This window comes from Hydra vulgaris, chromosome 07 (genome assembly GCF_038396675.1).
Source record: "Hydra vulgaris chromosome 07, alternate assembly HydraT2T_AEP".
Classification (NCBI taxonomy): Eukaryota; Metazoa; Cnidaria; class Hydrozoa; order Anthoathecata; family Hydridae; genus Hydra; species Hydra vulgaris.
Window position 1 is genome coordinate 25,907,196 of NC_088926.1, and position 23,835 is coordinate 25,931,030.

The 23,835-nt window shown below is 29.7% G+C and overlaps 1 protein-coding gene across 1 annotated transcript in view; it reads right to left on the bottom strand.

Moving 5' to 3' along the window:
- Positions 1-23,835, bottom strand: part of LOC100212106 (nuclear pore complex protein Nup155) — a 107,326-nt gene that overhangs the window by 68,580 nt on the left and 14,911 nt on the right. Inside the window, exons 3-9 of the mRNA XM_065801474.1 lie at positions 22,295-22,391; positions 22,003-22,073; positions 11,297-11,386; positions 9,437-9,597; positions 2,318-2,426; positions 2,054-2,127; positions 1,017-1,108 (exon numbers count right to left, since the gene is read on the bottom strand). Coding sequence (XP_065657546.1) covers positions 1,017-1,108; positions 2,054-2,127; positions 2,318-2,426; positions 9,437-9,597; positions 11,297-11,386; positions 22,003-22,073; positions 22,295-22,391 — 694 coding nt within the window. The remainder of the gene's footprint in view (positions 1-1,016; positions 1,109-2,053; positions 2,128-2,317; positions 2,427-9,436; positions 9,598-11,296; positions 11,387-22,002; positions 22,074-22,294; positions 22,392-23,835) is intronic.

Genomic DNA, 23,835 nt, shown 5'->3' on the forward strand with positions numbered 1-23,835 from the left:
TTCGCTTAAACTGAACTTATTTACGTTTGAAACCTTAAAACGTTTAATACATTACTTGAAATGGACTTACTTAAATTATTTGAAACTTCACTTTATTTAAAATATTTGAAACTTGGCTTGAAATGGACTTATTTACATAAGAAACTTTTGAACATTTGAAACTTCGCTTAAAGTAGATTTATATATAACATGTTTTAAAGTTTGCTTAAAGTGGATTTATTTAAAATATGTTTGAAATTTCGCTTAAAATGGATTAATACAAAACATGTTGAAAAATTTGCTGATGGATGATGGACTTTAAAATAAGTGTAAAAAAAAACATGTAAGGATTGCTTAAAAATTAAGTTTACAAATTATTTTATTACTTTCTTACAGAAAAAAACTTTAACAATACTTTGGTAAATAATTTCTTTTGATTTAAAACTTATAATAATTTATTTTTTGAATAAAAGTCTATGCATTAGCGACCTCATTAATTGGATTTTTTATGTTATACCATTAGAAAGAAAGATTTAACATTTCATTAAAGTTTTATTAGTATCAGGTGTATGCCTTATGGAACAAAAAAACTTGATTAAACATCTAGTCTCAAAATGTAGATCCATTTTAAGTGTAATTTTGTACGGTGATTAAATATACATGGTCAAAATAACAAACACTTTAGCACAAAATTATTCTTTTAAACCAAAACTCTCTATCCGCCAACCTTTATAGAACCAATAGTCTGATTAGAAAAACTTCTAAACAGCTATAATTTAGTCTAAAAACTAATTGAAAATGTAAAGTGGATTCAAAAAAGCCCACTTGAAGTAAAAATCCAGTTTAAGCTAAGTTTTTACCTATGAAAAGGCTACTTTTATATATATATATATATATATATATTATATATATATATATATATATATATATATATATATATATATATATATATATATATATATATATATATATATACAGGAAATTTTAACTATCTAATCAAAAACATTACATATATTAAATAATATAACAATTAATACCGAAGAATGTATTGAGCATGCTTTGATGCATTGGAACTGCTAATACCACACATGAATCGCATTTCTGAGAGATCAGCACCCAGATAATAAGCCTAAAATGGTAAATTAAATATAAAATATGCAAATGAAAAACAAAAGCAAAATTAACTTCTAAGTTTAAGCTTCAAATTTTTTTTTCCCTTTAAAAACTCTTCTGTGGACATTAACCTATCTTTCGGTCATTGAGATTATAGAAATAGTGCAAATACCAAACGATTATATTTTTATTGATTATCAAAAACAAAAATGTAGTTAATATAATTTGAACAAGAAAGCTTTTAAAATATTTACCAGACTCTAATGTTTTAAAATAGAAGCAAATTTACTGTTGAGCAAATTAACTTTAAACTGTTTATTATAAATTTAAATACATTAAATCTATCAATTAAAAACTCCTTATTTAACAATTGTTATTACTTATTTCACTAACAATAGTTAAGTAAAGAGACAGAACATACTTTTACAATTTACCTTATGTAAAGAGACAAAACATACTTTTATTATTATAGTAAGTTAAGAAATAATTTTACTATTTACATTTAATTAAAATTTAATTCAATTTAAAATTTTTATGGAAAAAATATTTCATCAAAAGCTTAAATATCTTTAAAAGTTTATTTGTCTTTATTTTTTTTTTAATCTCTTCTTCCTGTTGTTATTATTGTTGTAAATGTATATAAATACTAATATAAATAAAAATAAAAAATATATACAAAAATAATAACAAAAAAAAATATAAATAACAACATCAAATTGAATTGAATGAATTTTTCAGCTATGAGGGACAAAAAAAAAATTTAAAAAACTCAAAACTTTTCATCAGATTAAAAATTTCCAATAAATAATTATAATAGTCTACTTTTTTGTATTTAAAAACACCAATGTTGCTTAAATAAAATATACAAAATTTTAATAAAATTCATGGTAAACATAATTACTGCGCCTGATAAACTTTTTTTTTTTTTAAATAACTTTCAATTAAGATATATTGCAATGACCTTTATGTTACCGTTCATTGTACGACAATAAAGAATCCCTCTTGTATTATCCATTGCAAGTTGCTCAATAGGATCTATAAAAAAATAAAAATAAAAATAAGATTACAAATATAAAAATGTAGCATAAAAACTTTTCTAAACCTGACACCAGATTAGATTAGATAGAATTCTAGTAAAACCAGCTGTTTTAGATAGTAAACTTACAAAGTTTTGAAATTAAAATAATATTTGAAATTTTAAAAAAGAATTATTTACACTACTTACCATCCTGGGAAAAAACAAAAGATAGAAATACAGGAACAAAATAAGATAGTTTGCTTGACGAATGATTTACTTTGTAACAACGTTGTCCAAACAGCCAGCCAGATTTTGCCTATATAAATTAAACAAAAAAAACTTGTATATATATTAGAATGATTTACAAAAAAAAAAAATTTTTAATTTCTGTTTCAAAATTATTAGTTGACTCTAATATGTAGCTATACTTAAAGTTTCATGAAAATTGATTATTATCTTAAACATTCTCCATTGAATTGAGATTTGTAGCCTTTGCATATAAGGAAAATGGCCCACAAAAAAAAATTACTATAAATTGATCAGAAATTTCAATATTTTTATACAACAATAAAAAAGGCAGAATTAAACATTGCACAAGTCATTGTTTAATTCTGATGTTCTTTTAAAAATAATTCAAACTGTCAGTAGTAAATATAATAACAAAAATATATGAATACATTGGGAGAAAATCTTTCTTTAATTGCTGCTTCAAATATTTGGCTCCACTTTTTAGTAAGATTTTTATGGTTGAATCAAATTGCTTTGGACCCACTACCTTCTGGCCTTTATAACCTTCTGGCCTTTATAACCTTCTAGTCTCTTTTATCTCCTTCACAGCTTCCTCCAATATTTGTATGCCAATTTTTTTTTTTTTTTTCAGTACAATAAAATATTCTGCCACTACAGCCAACAGTTGCCTATCCTTTGATCAGTTTAATATTGATTCCTAATAAAAGGAGGTTCTAGAGTGTCTTCTAATCCAACTAATCATTAGTTTTTTCATAGTTGCTTTAAAATCCAGTTCAGGCATCCAAAAATAAATTGACAGAAGCATCATCTTTGATTAGTTATAGCTTGAATTATCATTTTGACAGCACCTCTGGTGGTCTGATTTATGGAATGATATATGGGGTGAGCGAAAAGGAAAAGCTGTAGCTGAGCCAATCAGACCACAATAGTTTTGTCAATTCAATAATGATGTGTCTCAAATAACTCCACTTTCTGCTCCAACACTTGTACCCTTCACATGCTAAGATTTTAATTTTATCAATGTTTTCTTTCTCTAAGATATTGGATGAGAGCTGTAGAAACAGTTTTAGCTTTACTGCTACTTCGTGACCCCAGGACCCAGTTCTTGCCACCCTTGATCCCAGGAACTTTAGGTAGTAAAACAATAGTGATGTATTTTTTTTTTCCTTTGTTGATAAACTTTAACTTGATGTATAATACTCACTAACCCCTTTTTGCATTAAAGACATATCTTTTCAACCATCATAACTAACTCCACCTCATATTACAGTAAGTGCTGTTATTCAAATGTTACATTAACTGCTCTGAAAACATTTAATTTATGAACTATTTCTATAACATTGTACGTACAAAAGAAGCATTGACAATAGAAGCAATTGTTCTATCTGAGTTTAAATTCTACATTTTGCATCTGCTATTGGCTAAAGATCTCTTCCATGATTTATTAAAATAAATTTTGTCATGCCACCAGTATCTTATCACCACCTGGAAAAAGATGATGACAGTATACTTGCCATCATCTGGAAATCTGAACTATACACAGAAGTTTTGGGGCCTCTACTATTTTATTTTTATCACCAGTTTCAACACTTTTAGAAGGTTTAATTTCAAAATTCAATACTCATTGGTCTCTTTCTAGTGTACAGCTGTGTTTTCCGCTTTTTTACTTGATTCATTTTGGTTTTTTGCAACTATTTTTTTGTACCTTTCAACAAAAAATCTCTCTATCACACATTTTCATAACTAACAATTTCAAACAAACTTAAAATTTCATAGTGGAACTTGTTTTTAACTCAAGCGCAAAAAGTCATAAAGATTTGGATTCTAAGAATTTCTATACAGCAGATATACAGATTATACTTTAACAACTTTATAGACTTTGAGAATGCAGGCCTCTATTAATGTGTCTTTCTTATAGAATGCAGACCTTTATTATGTCTTTTCAAACAGTTGGTAAGGATGCTTTGTAAACAATTTTAACTTGACACATTTCTGACAGACTTTAAAATATTTTCATGAAATAATAAAAATTAATTTTAATCTTTGATCCCTGCATAACATAAAAATATGAAAAACATGAAAACATAGTAGGAAACATGAAAACATAGTAGGAAGCATGAAAACATAGTAGGAAACATGAAAACATAGTAGGAAACATGAAAACACATCAAAAGCTTAAAACATGTTGCTTAAATTATGAAGATATCAATGCAGATCATACCTCTTAAAAAAAAGGAGTTATTATGTAAGCATGTGCTGCACAGTGCTTGGTGTGTTGAAGTGCTTTGAATGTTCAATAATAAATTAAAAACCTGAAAAATTTGTTACAAAAAATTTGAAGAGAAAAAACTTCTATTTAATTCCATTTTTAAAATAGATAATGCAACTTAGCACTACAAAACTGAAAAAATTGAACCTTGCATTTAAACTTTAAATTTTAGAATCATTAAAGTGTAGGCTTATAAGGAGCATTAAAAAGGATTTTCACAACTTTCACAACTACAGGTATGGTTTGATTTACTTACAATACTCATCTCAACATATTTAGATCCAAGGTTTAAAGCACACACTGTAATGCATAGCTTTGTGAAAAACCATTTAAATGATTGAAATGTTAGTTGATTTTCAACTATGCAAAACTGATTCTCATAAAACTCATGTAAATTCTATAAATGATAAGAACATTGATAACTTTAATGTTTATATGATGCTGTGTTTAATTAAGAATTTGAGAGAGGTAAAAAATTTAAAAAACATTTTTCCAACAATGTTCAGTAAAAAAACTGTATGGAAGATTGCATTGTTAAGTGAATGGATACCTATTATTGCTTGCAAACTGTAAATAGCATAATTGCAAAATTAAACGATAATAGCGTAAATAGCGTAATTGCGAAAGCAACAAGTTATGTTTTTGAACAAGTTAACTCAATTGGTGGAAATGCAATAAACTATTCTTGCCATTCTAATTTAACAACATCTTAATTTGGGTGCAAAACAATAAAGGGGTCATCCATAATTACATCACACAATTTTTGACTGCTTTTGACCCCTCCCGCCCAATCACATCATAACTCTTTAGAAACAAGACCCAACGAGTTGTCACAAAGCCATTTACATCATACTCCATCCCCTCCTAAAGTGTAAAAATAAAAAAACACATCATTTTTAACTTTTTTTAAATGTTTTATTTCTTTTATACTTAAGATATTTTAGTCCAGGGAAATTGTTTTTTGAAAAAAAAAAGTTTTGTTTTTTGATTGTTTACACTAAGTTACAATATAAGATCTTATAGTAAAAAACAAAAAAAATTTTGCTCTAATAGGAACTCAAATTTTTTAAGGGGTTAATAGTTACCCCAACCCAATGTATTACAGCGTATGACATTTTAGGAAATTTTCATAAATAACCAATATATAGTAAAAACCTTTTTACTTAAATAACATTTTACTTTTGAATTTAGGAAATTTTTATAAATAACCAGTATAGTGAAAAGCATTTTTAAAGGGGCATTTTTAAGGGGCCATGTAACTTCACAAACTGAATAAACATCACAATTCCAATAAAGCTGTTACACATGAAAATGCCTTATGCATTTTTTATAGTTTTATAAAAAATATTGAACTCCTGCTCAATATTGCTCAATTTGTAATAAAGGAAACTTTTTTTTAAGGGAGGGGGGTATTTTCCTTTCATTCAAAGACTAAAGTTTCAATTTGATATCTTATTGCATATGTAGCAATTTGATATCAATGTTATGCTGAAATGAGGGCTTCAGTACATACATTTTTAACTGAATATCTAGGCAGAACATACAAAGGAGTGCAGCTACATCGAGATTTGGGATGGGATAGCAATCATTTTTTCTATTCAATCGTTTTTCTATTCTTCGTTTTAATTATTGGCTTGTGGAGCCAAGCCAGAGCTATGGAGTTGCTGTTTTTTGGTGGAGCCAGAGCTGCAACTCCAAATTAGAGCGGCTCTTGGTTCTCATGTTTTTTAAAAAAAATAGAATGTATGTTTTTTTTATTGTAGACAAACTTTATTCATTCATTTTTTAACTAACTTGTTGAATGAATTATTTATCAAATTTCTATTTTTTTGAAAATATTTTTTAACAGTTACAGTTTTGCCAAAACATAATAAAAATAAATATTTTAACAATTTTGTACTCAATAATATACTATCCGTTAATAGCATTTCATAATTATTTCTTAATGCTTTATTAAGAAAAAAAACTAGTAAATTATATATGGAAACATTCTTACAACATTACATATACTGTCTTATATTAAATTTTTATATTGACATTATGTTGTTAAATATTTGATGTGCAATTTAATGATCAAAGGTTATTCATATCTTAAAAATTATACTACTCAGTAGGTACGGTAAGTAAGAAAGACATCATTTAAATATTTTTTGAACATTTTGGACATCTTTTGAAAGTCTTTTAAACATTTTGGATGTCTTTGGAACGTTCAAAAGACATCTTTTTTAGGTATTGTCCACACTGGGTAGAATTAGAACTAAAATTAGAACTAAAAACTCTAGTTTCAGGGAAATAATATATGAAAAAATTACCCAAAAAAATTTTCTTTTCAAATGTAAGAGTAGTGTTAGTAATATATTAACCTTGTAATCATGAAAGTTAGTTAAAAATTAATTGCTGTAATTGGTTTGTATTTGGGTTGGCAAATGTAAGCAAAAAAATATTCCAACTTAAAAAAAAACATTCAGCTCCACAAGCCTGTTTATTACTGCTCTGTTCTTTAACACACTGGCCCTCAAAAAATTCAAGATTAATAAAAATGTCAACGAAAACTGTTTCCAGATCCTTTAAGAACTTCTTTTGTACATCACAAATCTGTTGAAATTAAAATCCTAACTGCTTGTCCAAGATTTTTAAATGACTTTCAAATCGACCATTTTTTCCTAAATAAGTAATTGTCCGGTTTAAATCACTCAAAGCATTTGTGTATATTTCTGGTTTTTAATTAAAAAAAATTTTGTGTTACTAAATAACTAAAACTCTATTAAACTTTACTAATAAAGCTTTGAGCTTTTATCAAGTAATTATAAATGGAAATGACAACAAATGTGAGAAGGAATAACTATTATTATTTATGTATATATTACTATTTATGTTAAATTACGGTCACTCCGAGGATTAATTACACAGGAGGAAGAAAATATATGCAATGTAAACTGCAATTTAGATATTTCTTTGAAATTTTTAAACAATAGATGTGCAGGTTTGCAAACATATGGTGATCTAAAAAAATGCTACGACAGGTAAAATTTTACAACATGTTTTAAATAATTTTCTGTTATCAATGTATTTTCACCTGTTTAATAATAAACATTTAATATATGTTTAATATATATTTTATTAGGTTTCAGCTATAAGGAGGAATAAAAAAAGAGATGCCCCAAACACTATGAGCACAGTGTATCTTCCACTTTTTAACAAACCAGATACAATGTTAGTTATAGCTAAATTCCCTTTTCCTGAACTACATTTAATACAAGGATTCGTCAATCGTGTTTTTTGGAATGGAATTTTGCCACTTTTAGGCAGAGAAAAAGCCATGCTATGGCCCTTAAAGTTAAAATTGATTTAAAAAAATTACCAGGTCAGAATTTGATAAAAAATTTAGAGACAGTTTTTATTAATTAAAATCAAAATGAGTTAATTCATATATTTTGTTTAGGGTGAGGTCTTTGAAGGCAATGCATGTCGTAAGCTACTTCAACATGCAGATAAAATTGATGAAGCTGATGTCCTTGGAAAAGTTAGCCCGTTATTGTTGTTACCTTTAGTTTCATTGCTAAAAGCAATGGACAATATTGTCAAATGTTGTTTTGGAACTGAAAAGGTTTTGCACAATTTATCTCATTACCTGCATGTTTTGAAAACAGTGTTTCAGGCAACAGATTTATCTGAAACTCTCAAATTGCACGTAATTCTTAAACACATTGAACAATGCCTTTGTGAACTAAAATCAGATTATGGACTAGGACTTGTATCTGAACAAGCCAGAGAGTCAATCCATAGAGAATTTTTAAAGTATTGGTCACGATATCAAATTAATATAATCGCTGATGTGTCGTATGGGGAGCGATTGATGAAAGCTGTTGTGGAATTTAGTTTGAGATATTTATAACACTTTTATTTTCTATTTATTTTAATTTTATTTGTTTGAACCCTGTTTTTTTTAACATTAATTATAAAAATATTGATAAAAACAATTTTTTACTTCTTTTGATTCTAACTTAGCAATTGCTCCAATTGGATTTATAGTATGCAAAAGTGTGGTTTTATTGCGTATTGCAGATTTATGATAACTTTCAAATTGCATGAATCAAATTGTATTGCAGATAGCTGAAGTAATTAATAAATAATAACAACTTTATAACTTACAGTTTTCTCTATTACCATATGCCAGATGAAAAAATATATTTTGAATTAATGACTAAAATTTCAAAAATTTCTTTTTTGCACAGGGAAATATTGGCTTATTTCTCAATTGTTTTACATACAAGTCAGGCTATAAGATAGTTGATGTAGCAACACTCCCTTGTAGCAGCAGGCTATAAGAAAGTCGATGTAGCAACACTCCGGGCATGATTTACAGTAAAAAAAATAAAAATAAAAACATTTTATTAAAAAAAATAAAAATAAAAACATTGCTTATATTATTAAAAACATTCAGAATGTTTTAAAAGCATTAAGAATATACTGGTAAACATACTGGTCAATTAAATTTGCGTTTTTGCGGTTTCTTTAAAAAGTGATTAAATTCCAATTAAATTAATGGTTTTAACTTTATGGAAATGTTGGATGAAAGTCAAAAGTAACTAAAAGTGATGTATTTGTTGTCAAAAGAATCATATTTTACCTTCTGTACTCCCAAATGAAACAATTTATAGAACTTTATATATATATATATATATATATATATATATATATATATATATATATATATATATATATATATATATATATATATATATATATATATATATATATATATATATATATATATAAACAATTTTAACAACTGATTTAAAACACACCTGGTATACAAGCTCATATAAACAACTATCTCGTCCAGCTAAAAATATCCTTCCATTGCTTGTTCCAGTTATTGAAGTCATGTAGACATTATCACTTGGAACTTGAAACAAGGGTTCAGGATGTAGTTGAATAGAGCCAAAATCATCAGGACCAAAGGTACCTGAAACAAAAAAGATAATGATTTTATGCATGTTAAAAATAATTATATTTATCGCATGTATTTGAAGTAAAGCAAAACTCATAACATGTGAGCTCTTTTACACCTAAAGATTCAACAACTACTTTGAAACAACTTGTGTGAGATATCTACTATATCTCATTTAAATTAGAAAATATAGATGGTGAATAAATTTAGGTGCAGGAAAATGAAAAGCAAATTAAAGATTTTGTTTTTACAAATTATAAGTTTTTTAATTAACGATAACAAAGAGAAAGGATTGAATAACTTTGAAAACTTCTCTTGACAAATTTTCTCTAGTTTTTGTCAAAAGTATTAATGCTACCAAAATACAAGCAAAAAGCAATCAAATTGCCAATCAGTCAAAGATTAGAGATAACCAAATTGATATGGATTGCAAAAGGTTCACAGCTGTTTCAAAGCGAGCTTCTTGTTATTTTTAAAAAATAATCACTTAAAAAGTGTTACTAATACTTTTATAACTTTTGAAATACTAGAGATAATTTTGTTATGTATAAAAGAATACAATTTTGTATCTTATGACATTTAAAGAATAGTATTAATAATGTTAATAAATTTAAAGAAGACATAGCTAGAAGAACATAAAATATTTTTATGATTTTAATATGCAAAAAAGGTTGAAATTTTAATAACTTATGTCATCCATCAAAAATATTACATTTAACATTTAAAAATAATATTTTTTATAATATAAATGCATTATGAACAGACATTTTGTAAATGAAACAAATGTATGACACAAGATTCAGAAAGATTAAACATTTATGGATAAGTGTTCCAAGTTTCAACAGACCAGCATAAAGATAAGTCAGGCCATTTTAGTTTTTCCAAGACAGGTTTTTCGTAAATATTGCAAAAAACAGAAGAGTGATCACAAATCATTGTAAATATTCTAACAATTATTTTAATTTCGTTTAATGTTTTATTATAATTATTTAACAAGGAAAGATAGATCTTTTATAGTTTTTTTATTTAAAGATGAAAACATTTATAGAAAAAAAATACTTATATTTTAAAGTTAGTGAATTTTTATAAATTTTATGCAGAAATACTATATTTTTGATCAACTTGTGAGGTCAAGCTCGTTTTTATATTTAGTGAAACAGCCTTGTGTTAATTAATCTTTAGTTTTATATAAAAAATAAAACTTATCAGACCTTTGAATCAATGAGACAGTACTTGTATAGATCTCAAATGTTTTAATGTAATAAAAAATAATACAGAAATTTTTAAATCAATGAGACATTATTTGTATAGATCTTAAGCAACTAAATAATTTCAAAATCTGTATAAACATTTTTGATACATTGATTGTTTTTAAAGATATTTAAAGATTAAATTAAGAAGTTTTTTAAAATATATTAAGTTATAAATATAGTTTATATTAATTTAAAATATTCAAACATTAATTTTATAATACACTAGAGTATGTTAAACTGTATAATATAATTTCAATTGATGTGAAAACAATGACTTATTACATAATAAAATAAAATATATAATTAATGTTTAGCAAATATACAATTAATGTATAACAAATATAAGTTTTGGATAGTTTCGAATGAATAATAATTCCTGAAAATTGTTATAAAAAACATAATGAACTGAAAGTTTAAATCACTTCTCAGTAACAAATAAGATTGAAGGAAAAAAAATTTACCTGTTTTCTCTGTAAAACTCACACCCAGCAAGTATATATTTAATGGAGTTGTAACGCATAGTAAATACTTTATGTGTTCCTGAAACATCCCTATTTTAAAAACAAACAAATTAATTAAATTTAGAAAGATTTACAAAATTATTTCAAAAAAGATAAACTATAGGGTCATTTCAGATAAAGCGAGCTAATAAAACTAAAATCAGTGTGTATTAATAACTATGTGAGATATCTTAATACTTCTTGTACTAGAAAACTCTATAACAGATACCTAAACTATGATATAATGTAAAGTGAGCCACACTAATATAAAGTGAGCCAAGTAAACTATATATGATACATAGGAAAGGCTCGCTTTATATTAACAAATTTATAAAGTGAGCCACCATTATTGGTAAAGCGAGCCAATAGCTTATATGATTATTCTAAAGTGAGCCATTTAGCTTTTATTTCAGACAAAAATTTACAAAATTGGAAGTATTATTACAAATAATATTTACTATATTAATATTAACTTTATTACCTATGATATAGTAAACTGGTATTAAAAGTTTGCAAACATTAACATCAAATGCACAAAATGCAAAAAATTTAAAGAACAAAAGCAATATAAAAATGTCAGCGACTAGTCTAATAAAAATAATACTGCTAAAGCTGCAGATAAATGATGCAGTACAAAATGCAAAATATCAAGTCTTAACTAGAGTTAATTTACTTAGTTGTTGTTTGAACACAATCACCACATAGTTGTCCACGCACGGTTATTTCGATACAGCTCTCATGTAACCAATCACGGCACGCGTCACACTCAATCCATTCATTATCAATGAGAGGATCAGTTGCTTCACCATATGCAAACCCACAATATTTGCAAATGTCCTCTTCTTTTTGTTTCTTTTCTTTTTTGGATTCTTTCTTTTTCTTTATAACCTTCTGTTTCACAGTTTTCTTCTGTTTCTTTTCTTTGCTGGTCTCTTTCTCTTTAGCTGCTTTTTTTGTTATTGGTTTGGTTCTTTCTTGAATAAATGCTACATTTTCTTCTGATGTCAATTCATAAGATGGTGGTTTCTTACGTGGCCGACTGCTTTGTGGTCGATCTCTGTGTGGCACTGGCATCAAGTTTTCATCAGTGGTAGGTAAATAAGTACTACCAGCAATATCAGTATTGACATGTTACTCATGCTGCTTATCTAGGCGAGTATTAGAATTAGATGCATTAATATTATCTTTATTAGCTGCTCGAACAATTTTTGTTTTCCTTGAGATTTTTGGCTTCTTCGGGCCGTGATCGGTTGATAACGTACCATTCTGTAAAAATATCATAAAAAATTCCAATAAATTAACAATTCATGTGGGTCAAAAAGCAAAAAAATTTATAATATTTTTTACATTTATTTATTATTGCAATTTTTAGAAAAGTGAGCCAATGGCTCGGTTTACCTGAATGCCCTTGGCTCGGTTTATCTAACAGTTATGCAAAACCGAGCCAGGTTGAAAATTCGATTTAAAAACTTTATCATCGCTCAAATACATATCAACACTGTATTTTTTGAAATAGTTTCTCATATTACTAATATTACAATCATATTTACTATAAATAGTGTCAAATATGAAATACTCACTTTTCTTAATTGAAGCTAAACAAAATATAAGGTCTTAAAGCGAAAAAACGTTTTGTTACTATTCGAATGATTATAATTATACCACCGCGAAAATAATTGCTTAGCAACTGTTTTTAAAATATTTATTAGACTTTAAAATGAATAACTAATATTAAATAAATTGTTATAAATCGAAAGCATAATTTGATTTCGTAAAATTGCAATATTTAGGCGACCGGCTCGCTTTATCCGATGGCTCGCTTTATCCGAAATGACCCTATATATTCTATAATTACATAAGGGTTTTTTTTTTGTTTTTTTTGTTTTAGGTGCCCCAAGAAGTCTTAACGGTCTTATCACAGAGCACCGCGGAAGTGCATTTAACCAGGAAGTTCACGCCTCCTTCCTTACCGTGACGCGAAAATTTATCCAGAGCTCGTTTCGAACCTGGATCTCCTGCTTTGAATGCAAGCGCTCTAACCACTGCGCCACGGCCGCACTAATCATAATTCACTGATCAAACCATAATAAGGTGATCTAACTATAATGAATTGGTCTAACCACAATGAAATGATCTAACCTTGATAAGATGATCAAACTATAATGAGACAATCACCATAATGAGATGATATAACCATGAGATGATCTACCATATTGAAACAATCTAACCATGAAATAATCTAACCATAATGAACTAACTAACCATAATAAGATGATCTAACTGTAATGAAACATTCTAACCATAATGAGATGATCTAACCATAAGATTGATCTAACCATAATGAACTGATCTATAATATTTTAAACCTTTTCTTTTTTTTTTTGCTGATAAACACTTAAGTTGATTACATTTTAAAACATTCAACTTTAAATACATTTTAAATACTAAACTAAAAATATTATATAAATTCTATATTATATAGATTCTATATTTAATATATATTATATATAATATTATTATATATATTCAATATTATCATCACACGATTACTTTATCACTGATGATTACATAATATCAATATCATAATTACAAAAAAAAAAAAGAAAAAAAAAACACCACAAACTGAAAATCAACTTACCTATTTATAGTAACCTATTTTGATATTGCAGTTTATATAAACTGTCAGGTCAGGTTATCCTGCTACTGGAAACATGTAACCCAGTACAATCTGCTTCATATCCTGCTGCCTTGTAGGATACGCCTTTTTAGGCAAAGGCTAGGAGATGTCAACTCCAACTTAAAACATCCCCTGCCTTAGGGCTCTTGGTTGAGTAAAGACTAGAGATGGTGTCTTGATAAAAACACTCATCTTGAGCAGACATTAAATGCATTCGGCTGCTGACTTGTAGAAGACCTCCTAGGCAAAGACTTAAGGGGTAAACAGATTCTATCTGTTGACCAGCCTCGCACCCCTTTTTCATCTTTTAGGCTAGCGCAGATGTATTTTTAATACATTATTTCCAGTTTAGGATGTTGAATGCTGGATCTTCTTGACTCAATGCATGGGTTTTGCTTGCGTCTCTGTTTTTATGACTAGGCAACTTATTCTATTATCCCTTAATGAGTGTACAGCTCTAAAACTCAGTTTTATGGTTCTGAGGCCGGCTGGTAGTCAGGTTTCCTAAACTCTGTGGTAGCTCTCAGAGAGGCTGATTCCATCAACAGCTGAAAAATATCAAACTATTAACAGTGCCATGTTGCGCATGGATGGTGTACCTGTTTGTACTTTTGGTGTGCATTGCCGAGGCCACATTTGGAGCCCTTTGTTACAACTTAGGATTTATTAATAGTAATGAGGCAATTGCTTGGGCTATTAGACAGTGATCTGAGTACTATCTATGCTTTGAGTCAAGTTCATCAACAAATTTAAAAATTAATAAAGTACCAAAAACTATAAAACACAAAAAACCATCATTCACTAAGTTCTCTAAACCTATCATTCACTAATATTTGTGGTCTTCCAAGTAACTTTTCTTCTGTTGAGTCTTATCTCTTGCAAAGTTCACCAGACCTACTTGCTCTTTGTGAGACTAGTTTGAGTTCAGCTGTTTCATCTTGTGATCTTAGTGTTGATGGTTATCTTCCTTTAATTCATAAAGACTTCAATAGCCACATGCTTGGCCTGGGCATTTACATTCGTAACAATTCACCCATTTGTCGTGAAACTAGGTTTGAATCCACAGACTATTCTTTCATGTGCTTTTGTTTAGCACCACTTTACTCTATCGCCTTTCTCTTTGTTCTATATTGCTCTCCTATATCTCAAGACTGCACTCTTTTTGATGATATTTCTGATCATATTGACCAAGCCCTCTCTCTTAATCCATCAGCCTATATTGTTGTTTTTGGTGACTTTAATGCTCACACTGAATGGCTTGGCTCTAGTGTCAGTGATTCTGCAGCCATTAAAGCCTACAACTTTTGCCTTTCTCAATCCCTAACTCAAATAGTCAACTTTCCAACTCGCTTTCCAGACAACCCAAATCATTTACCTTCTCTACTCAACTTTTGTCTTGTTTCTGATCCTAGTCAGTGCTCAGTTTCTCCACATTTGTCCTTAGGTGCTTCTGATCACAGTTTTATCTCTCTAAAACTAATATCTCATTCTTCTTCATCACCTGAATCCCCCTATTATCGTACCTCTCACAACTACCTTAAAACTGACTGGGACTCTTTCCGTGATTGTCTTTGTGATGGCCTTTGGGTAGAAATCTTTTGTCTTCCTGTCGACAAATAAGCTTCTTACATAACTTCATGGATTCAGGCTGGCATGGAATCTTTTGTTCCCTCTAGACGATTCCAGGTCAAGCCTCACTCTCCTCCATGGTTTTCCTCACATTGTGCTGCTGTGATTGCCAATCAAAACTTCGAATCACTTCAAAATCACTTCGAAACTTCGAAAAATCAAATTACTTCCATATCTATCAGCAAAACAATTTTCCTGAAAACAGACATTTGTTTATTACTGCTAGAAACAATTGTAAAAAGGTTTTGTCTAACGCCAAAACCCGCTATTCTCAGGTCATGAAATCTCGTATCTCCTCTCAAAAATTAGGCTCTCGTGACTTCTGGAGAATCTTTAATAATATCAATAATAAGGGCAAATCTATAATTCCACCTCTCTTGTATGGTTCAGACTTAGTCAACTCACCTAAAGACAAAGCTGAGTTGTTTGCTAAGAACTTTTCATCAATATCATCTCTTGATTCCACTAGTTGCGTTTTACCTGATATTGCCAACAAACAGGTTGATCCATTGCTTGACATTCGTATCACTTCAGCTTCTGTATCTAAAGTGATTTCCTGCTTATACAGATGACAGCTCCAGAGAACACTTCTACAAGACAATAACATACCTGTTATTGTCTTGCAGAAGTGTTCTCTGGAGCTAAAGTGTTCTCTGGAGTCGTCTATACTCTCAAAACTATTCAACAAGTGCTTATCAGAGTTATGTTTTCCAGCCTGCTAGAAAGAGGCATCTGATATCCCTATTTTCAAAAATTCTGGAGAGCGATCTGATTTGTCTAACAAACCGCCCCATTAGTCTTTTTCTTATCATAAGTAAGGTTTTTGAATCTTTAACTAACAAACACTTAATCTCTCATCTTGAATCTAATAACTTATCTTCTGACCATCAATATGGATTTTGATCTTCTCGCTCTACAGCTGATTTGCTAACAGTAATAACTGATAGGTGTTTTCGTGCATTGGATAAAGGTGGAGAGGTTAAGGCCATCGCTCCTGACATTTCAAAAGCTTTTGATAAAGTTTGGCATGCTGGTCTCCTCCATAAGCTTTCTTCTTATGGTGTATCTGGCAACAGTTTTAAGATTATTGAATCCTTCCTTTCCAATCGTAGTATAAAAGTTGTCCTCGATGGATAGCACTCTTCTTCTTATTCTGTAACTTCAGGGGTTCCTTAAGGTTCTATCCTTGACCCTATACTCTTTTTAATTTACATTAACAATCTTCCAGATATTCTCACATCTAAGGTGGCATTGTTAGCTGATGATACTACCATTGATTCATGTCGTGATAAGAAGCCAACACTCTCTGATTGCTTGGAGGGGGCATTTGAGCTTGATAAAGATCTTACTTCTGCTACAGCATGGGGCTTACAGTGGCTGGTGAACTTCAATTTAGATAAAACTCAATTTTTTTCAGCCAATCGTTATCGCAATAACTTAGATTGTCCTATATTTATGAACAGCAACGTACTCGATGTCATTTGCTCTTCATCTTTTAGGATTAACTCTTACATTCGATCTTTCATGGAAACCATATATATCAAATCAATTGCAAAATTCGCATCTGCTAAGGTTGCATCTCTTTATCGAGCTCGACACTTTCTTACTTCGGATTCTATTCTCTATCTTTATAAATCTCAAATCCGGCCTTGCACGGAATACTGTTGCCATATCTGGGGCGGATCTTCTAATGATGCTCTTTCTCTTTTAGACAAGACACTGCTCTTAAGAGCTAGCGTCTCTTGTGTCATCTACTAAAATTCATTCTTGTATTACTCGTCATTCAATTTAGTCTCATCCTTTTTATGTGACTGTTCCAAAGTGCATAAAAAACACTTCATCTTGCTTTCCTGATTCATATAATTTGCAATCCTTTAAGTCATCTGTCAATTGCTATCTTACTCTGCAATCTTCATCTTTTCTCTTCCAGTAACTTTCAATTTTAATTAGCGGTTGCTTGCAGCCTTGTTGGAAGCAAAGATGTTTAAATAAAAATAAAAAAAAACATAGATTCTATATAATCACCATTTTAGTACTTTTTTTGAAATTCACACTACAAGATGAACAGACTTAATCTTATATCACAATGATTCGTAACATACTTTTTCAATTTTATAAACTAACTACTTTATTCAAAAGTTTTTAACAAAATAGTTATTACAAGTAAATAAACAGTTTTGTGAAGAAGTTAATGTGTGTAGTTGGTAAATGACAATATATGTTAAACCTTTATAATTTAATAGTATGATAAATAATATAGTATGATAAATAATATAATCGAGAAGTAATATTTCTGAAGGTTGATTAAGGATGCTATAATTTTCTAATCTTACAATCTTCCAACCTTAGAAACAAAGTAAAAAACAGGGTGTTCCAAAAGTCCTTGTTTAATTTGATTAGACATTTTCAAGGTTTAATGTAAAGATGTTATAAAACATTTTTATGTTAGTAGTAAAAATAATTACCCAATAAAAAGTGAATAACAATCTTTTAGGCTGGTGTAGATGTAAACCCGTATTCATCTATTAGGCTGGCGTAAATGTAAACCTGTGTTAAATTGTTTCCTGCCTAGGATGATGAATGCAGGATCTTCTTGACTTTTCTCATAGGTTTTTGCTTGTGTCTCCTTGATAGTGGCAATGCAACTCTTCCTGTTATCTCCAAATGAGGGTACAGCTCTAAAACTCAGTTTAATGGTTCTGAGGTCGGTCGGTAGTAAGATTTCCCAAACTCTGCGGTAGCTCTCAGAGTGCTGATTTCATCAACAGCTGCAAAATATCAGAGTATTAACAGTGCCATATTGTGCATGGATGGTGTCCCTGTTAATGCTTTTGGTGTGCATTGTTGAGGTCACATAAGGAGCCCTATGTTACAACTTAGGGTTAATTAACAGGGCTGAGAAAATTGCATAGCTCATTGCTTGGGAGGCCATGCTCTATCTATGAATGAGTCAAGTTTCTCTTTAAACTTAAATATGCCAAAAGTAAATCAAAACATTAAACATAAAAAACCATCCCTATCACCTAACCGTTTTAATATATCCTTTACTAATATTTGTGGTCTGCGAAGCAACCTTACATCAGTTGAATCTTACCTCTCTCAAAATTCACCAGACTGCTTGCTCTTAGTGAGACTAATTTAAATTGACGGGTATCAATGTTAATGGGTGCTATCCTTTGATTTGCAAAGACTCCAATAGTCACATGCTTGGCTTAGGGGTATACATACGCATCAATTCACCTATTTGTAGTGAAACCAGGTTTGAATCCTTTGACAATTTTTTTATGCGCTTCCGCTTAGCACCTCTTCACTCTATCACTTTTCTCTTTGAACTTTATCGTTCTCCTTCTTCCCAAGACTGCACTCTTTTAGATATAATTTCTAATCAAATTGACCATGCTCTCTCTCTACCTGTCTGCCAATATTGTTGTGATTTTAATGCTCATCAAACTGAATAGCTTGGTTCTAACACCACTGACTCTGCTGGCACTAAACCCTATAAATTCTGCATTTCTTAATCTCTTACTCAGATAGATACTTTGTGACTCGTTTTTCTGGTAACCCTAATCATTTACCTTCACTTCTTGATTTATGTCTGGTCTCTGATCCTAGCTTGTGTTCAGTTTCTTCTTCTCCTTTAGGTGGTTCTGACCATACAATGATCTCTTTAAATCTTTCATCTCGTACTTCATTTTTGGACTCACCCTATCATCGCACTTCTTACTACTACCTTAAAGCTGACTGGGGCTCTTTTGCTGATTTATTTCGTGACAGTCATTTGACTGATATCTTTTCCCTCTTAACTGAAAAATGCACCTCCTAAGTAACCTCCTGGATTCAGGCAGGAATGGATGCTTTTACTTCTTCTCGCCGGTTCCAAGTCAAGCCTCATTCTACTCCATGGTTTTCACCCTCTTGTGCAGCATTTAATAAATGCTTGATTAAGTCTTGTTTTCCTGGCTGCTGAAAAATGGCATCTGTTGTTCCAATTTTCAAAAACTCTGGTGAACATTCTTACCCCTGCAATTATTGTCCAACCAGCCTTCTTTCTGATATTAGCAAGGTCTTTGAGTTTTTGATAAACAAACTTCTCACACCATATCTTGAGTCAAATAACTTGCTGTTAGACAATCAATATGGTTTTTGATCCTCTCGCTCTACAGCTGATTTGCTAACTGCTGTGACTGAAAGATTTAATTGTGCATTAGAGGGGGCGGAGAGGCTAGGGCTTTTGCTCTTGGCATATCTAAGGCTTTCCACAAAGTTTGGCATGTTGGTCTTCTCCATAAGCTTGTTTTATATGGTGTATCTTGGAAAGATTTTGAGATTATCAAATCGTTTCTTTCTAACCACTTTAATTAAGTCATCCTCAAAGGCCAACACTCTTTGGTCCTATTTTGTTTCTTATTACATTAATGATCTTCCCGACAGCCTTACATCTAAAGTAGCTTTTTTGGCTGATGACTCAACTTTATACTCCTGTCTTGATCTCACTTCTGTAACAGGTTGGGGCTCACAGCGACTTGTAAATTTTAACTCCAACAAAACTCAGTTATTTACTCCAAACAACTATCGCAGTACTGTCGACATTCCTATATTAATGAATGGCAACCCTCTCACTGAGTCCTCTTCTTTACGTCTTCTTGGATTTTCATTTACTACTGACCTTTTATGAAAACCATGTATACAATTGATAGCTAAATTAGCATCTGCTAAGGTTGTTTCTCTTTATCGTGCTCGCCATTTTCTCTCTCCTGATTCTATTCTATACCTATGCAAAATTTTTATTTGTCCCTGTATGAAATACTGTTGTCATATTTGGGCTGGTTCTTCTAATGATGCTCTTTCTCTTCTAGAAAAAAAGTGCATTGTAAACGTCGTTGGACCTGGTCTATCTGCTAAGCTTGAGCTTCTTTCCCATTTTTGTAAGGTTGGATCTCTTTCTCTTTTCTACAAATACTATCATGGTTGCTGTTTAAAGGAGCTTTCATCTCTAGTTCTATCAACTAAAGTTCATTCTCGCTTGACTCGTCATTCATCAAAGTCTCATTCTTATACTGTATCTGTCCCTGCATGCTCTAAAAACTTTAATTTGTCTGGCTTTTTTCCCCACTTCAACCCTTTGGAACTCTCTCCCATCTTCATGTTTTCCTGACTCATACAACCTTTAACTCTTTAAGTCTTCTGTCAACTGTTTCCTTGCTCTATAACTCTATCCTTTTTTTATGAGACTGGTGTACAAAAAAGCCATACCAGATATAAAAGTGCTGAGATATCTCTTTTTGATTTTAAATAAAAGATATCAAAGATATCTTTTATTTAAAAGGAGTTATCCATATATTATGTCACACAACTTTCAATCATTTTTGATCCTCCCCCCCCCCCTTTACAATATTACACTTTGTAACAATATTACACTTAGCAACAATATACATTTTGTTAACAAGTCCTACATGAGTCGTCACAAAACCACTAAACCCCTCCCCTCCCTAGAGCATGACATATGAACGACCCGAAAGCTAATAATTGCATATGAGTAAACTCAAATCTAAACTGCTGAAGCTGTTGGAAGATAATGCTAAACTCCTATTGCTTAGCTATCTACAAACAATTTTAATAAAGTGCAGATTAAGAATTGTATAAACTAGTTGCTTAAAACAAAAAATTTTAAACTTATTTATTTGACTATCCATGGAATAAAAAATAGATAAGTAAAGAATAAATCGACTTACGCAGCTCGCATTTTGCTTGCGAAAATGCAATTCGCCTATGCGTTCAGCAGTTTTGCTTTACGCAAAAACTTTTATTTTTGAGAATATTTAAATTATCTTTTGAGATCGTTTATGTGATGTTTATTCAGAAGAAATAAAGTCGTAAGTAAAAGCATTTAACTGCGACTATAAAATAATAGATTTTTTGTTAAAGAAACAGTTTGTTTAATAATTTTTTTGTTGTTGTTAAAAATCAGTTAAAGAAAATAAAGTTTATCTTAAGGAATTAAATATATAAAATCAAGCGGTACTTGAAAATACGCTAGTGACGCAATATAACTTCTAACAATACAAAATATATTTGCTAAGTTGAGTTACTTAGAAATGCATTATGCGTTTTCGTTACGCAGCAAAATCTCGTAACAAGGCCTGTAGTATAACTATCAAAACTATTACTAAAACCTAATCAATTATCAAAATAATTTATCTAAATATCAATAAAACCCAGAAAAATGATTTATAAATGAGTTTATTTTTATTTAACTTTTTTTTAAATTTTCTAAAAAAATATATATATTCATATCAAAAAAATTTATTTGTATTTTTTTTAAAGAAACAACCTGAAATAATTACTTCTGATAACAACAAACCTGCTTTTGGATTGATAAGATTAACTGCTAGAATTACTTCTTTGATTCCATCGAAATAAGCAACATCACTCCTAAATATTTTTTAAAAAACAAACATTCAAATAAATTATTTATTAAATAAATATTTAAAAATAAAATTACAAAGGGTTAAATTTTTAAAAGGTTAAAATATTACTAAAGGACATTAAAATGTTTTTAAAATAACAACATAAAGATACAAATCACATATAATATTTAAACCATTTACTTTAAAAGTAACATATACAACAAGAATTAATAGCAATAGAAATACCCATCTTCGTATACCCAAAAGTATATGTCACTATCAATAGCCAGCCAAGCACGACTAATCTCAGGAAAAATACCCATTACACAATTACATTGCATGTCTACAATTATTAAGGAAACAAATTCAAATTTATTTTAAATTAGAAGACTATGATATGAAAAAAGATAGATATGGGGCTTTCCACGTCAAGTGGAACCACTTTTTGGTCCAATTCAACATCACCGACTCGGATTTTGATGAAAATTGGCTCACATGTTGGGCATATGGACAGAAGAAAAACATGTAAATTTTTTTGACTTAGGTCAATTATTTTCTGAGATATGACCTTTCAAAGTTTTGACCTTTTCACTTGACCTTGGTTATTTAAAACGCCATAACTTTTATGCTATTATACTTAGGAAGTTGATTTTGGTGGCAAACAGAAGCTCTTGCATAGACAAATAACTTTGTGTCTATACAAAAAGTGATAAGTTCAATAAAAAAAAAGTAATTGGTCATTTGGTCATTTGACCTTTGACCCTGGTCGATGGCAAAGGTCAAAAGTCATAATTTTTTTTTTACAGATTGCTTTTTTTATTGTGGATGTCCCATGAAAAAATCTTTTTGGGATTCCCATAAACAGCTTTGGGAATAATATTAAAGTATAAGTAGGTTCTAAAAATTTAATATTTATCGGCCTTACAAATGCGATATTTTGAGGTCATTTTCTGTAAATAGCCTATTGTAAATATATATTACTAACTATTTCCTTTTTTTTCTTTTATTTTCTAGGTTGTAATTTAATTACTAGTACTATAAATACATACTAAGTCAGTATTAAATTATATGAGGCTTAAAGCTATATATATTTATATTAAAATAATCAATTCATTTCCATTGAATTAGTCATCAAAAGACAACTTAAGAATTAGTTTTTAGCAACTTTCAAATTAAATTTAGATTAAAAATGGCATTTCAAACACAAGTAAAAGAGTTAAAGAAGAGACAACACTATTGTTATGATCCTTTCCAACACCATAAGAAAAAACAATATAAAACCTTGAGGGTAGCTACTAGTCGGCAAGTAGCTATGTATCCCTCAAAACTTATGGCTGGAGCAAAATTATGTGATACTTGCCGAAAGAATATCACTGGCTTACCTTCCGAAATAGGATTATGTGATGATAAAAATTCTACAAATTGTAAAACAGAGTCAGATTCTCAAGGCAGTTCCAGATCTCAAGATATTTGTAGTGACAAGGGAGATGAAAATTATCAGTGCCAGGAAGTAGAAATTTCTATTTATAATAAATCCTTGTCGTTATTGGGTGAGCCACCCTTGGATAAACACAAGTTACAAACTGTTAAAAGTTATATTCCGGAGAAAAAGAAAAAGCTTAAAAAACTTGTAAAAAAGAAGTTAGACCTTTTATCTACTAATTCAGATGCTATTGATTCTTTAGAGGATGATGAATACGAAGCAACTAAAAAAAAAGTTTCCAACACATGTGCTGATGACATTGTTAAAGTGCTTCAGGATAAGTATAAATCAACACAAAGTAAGA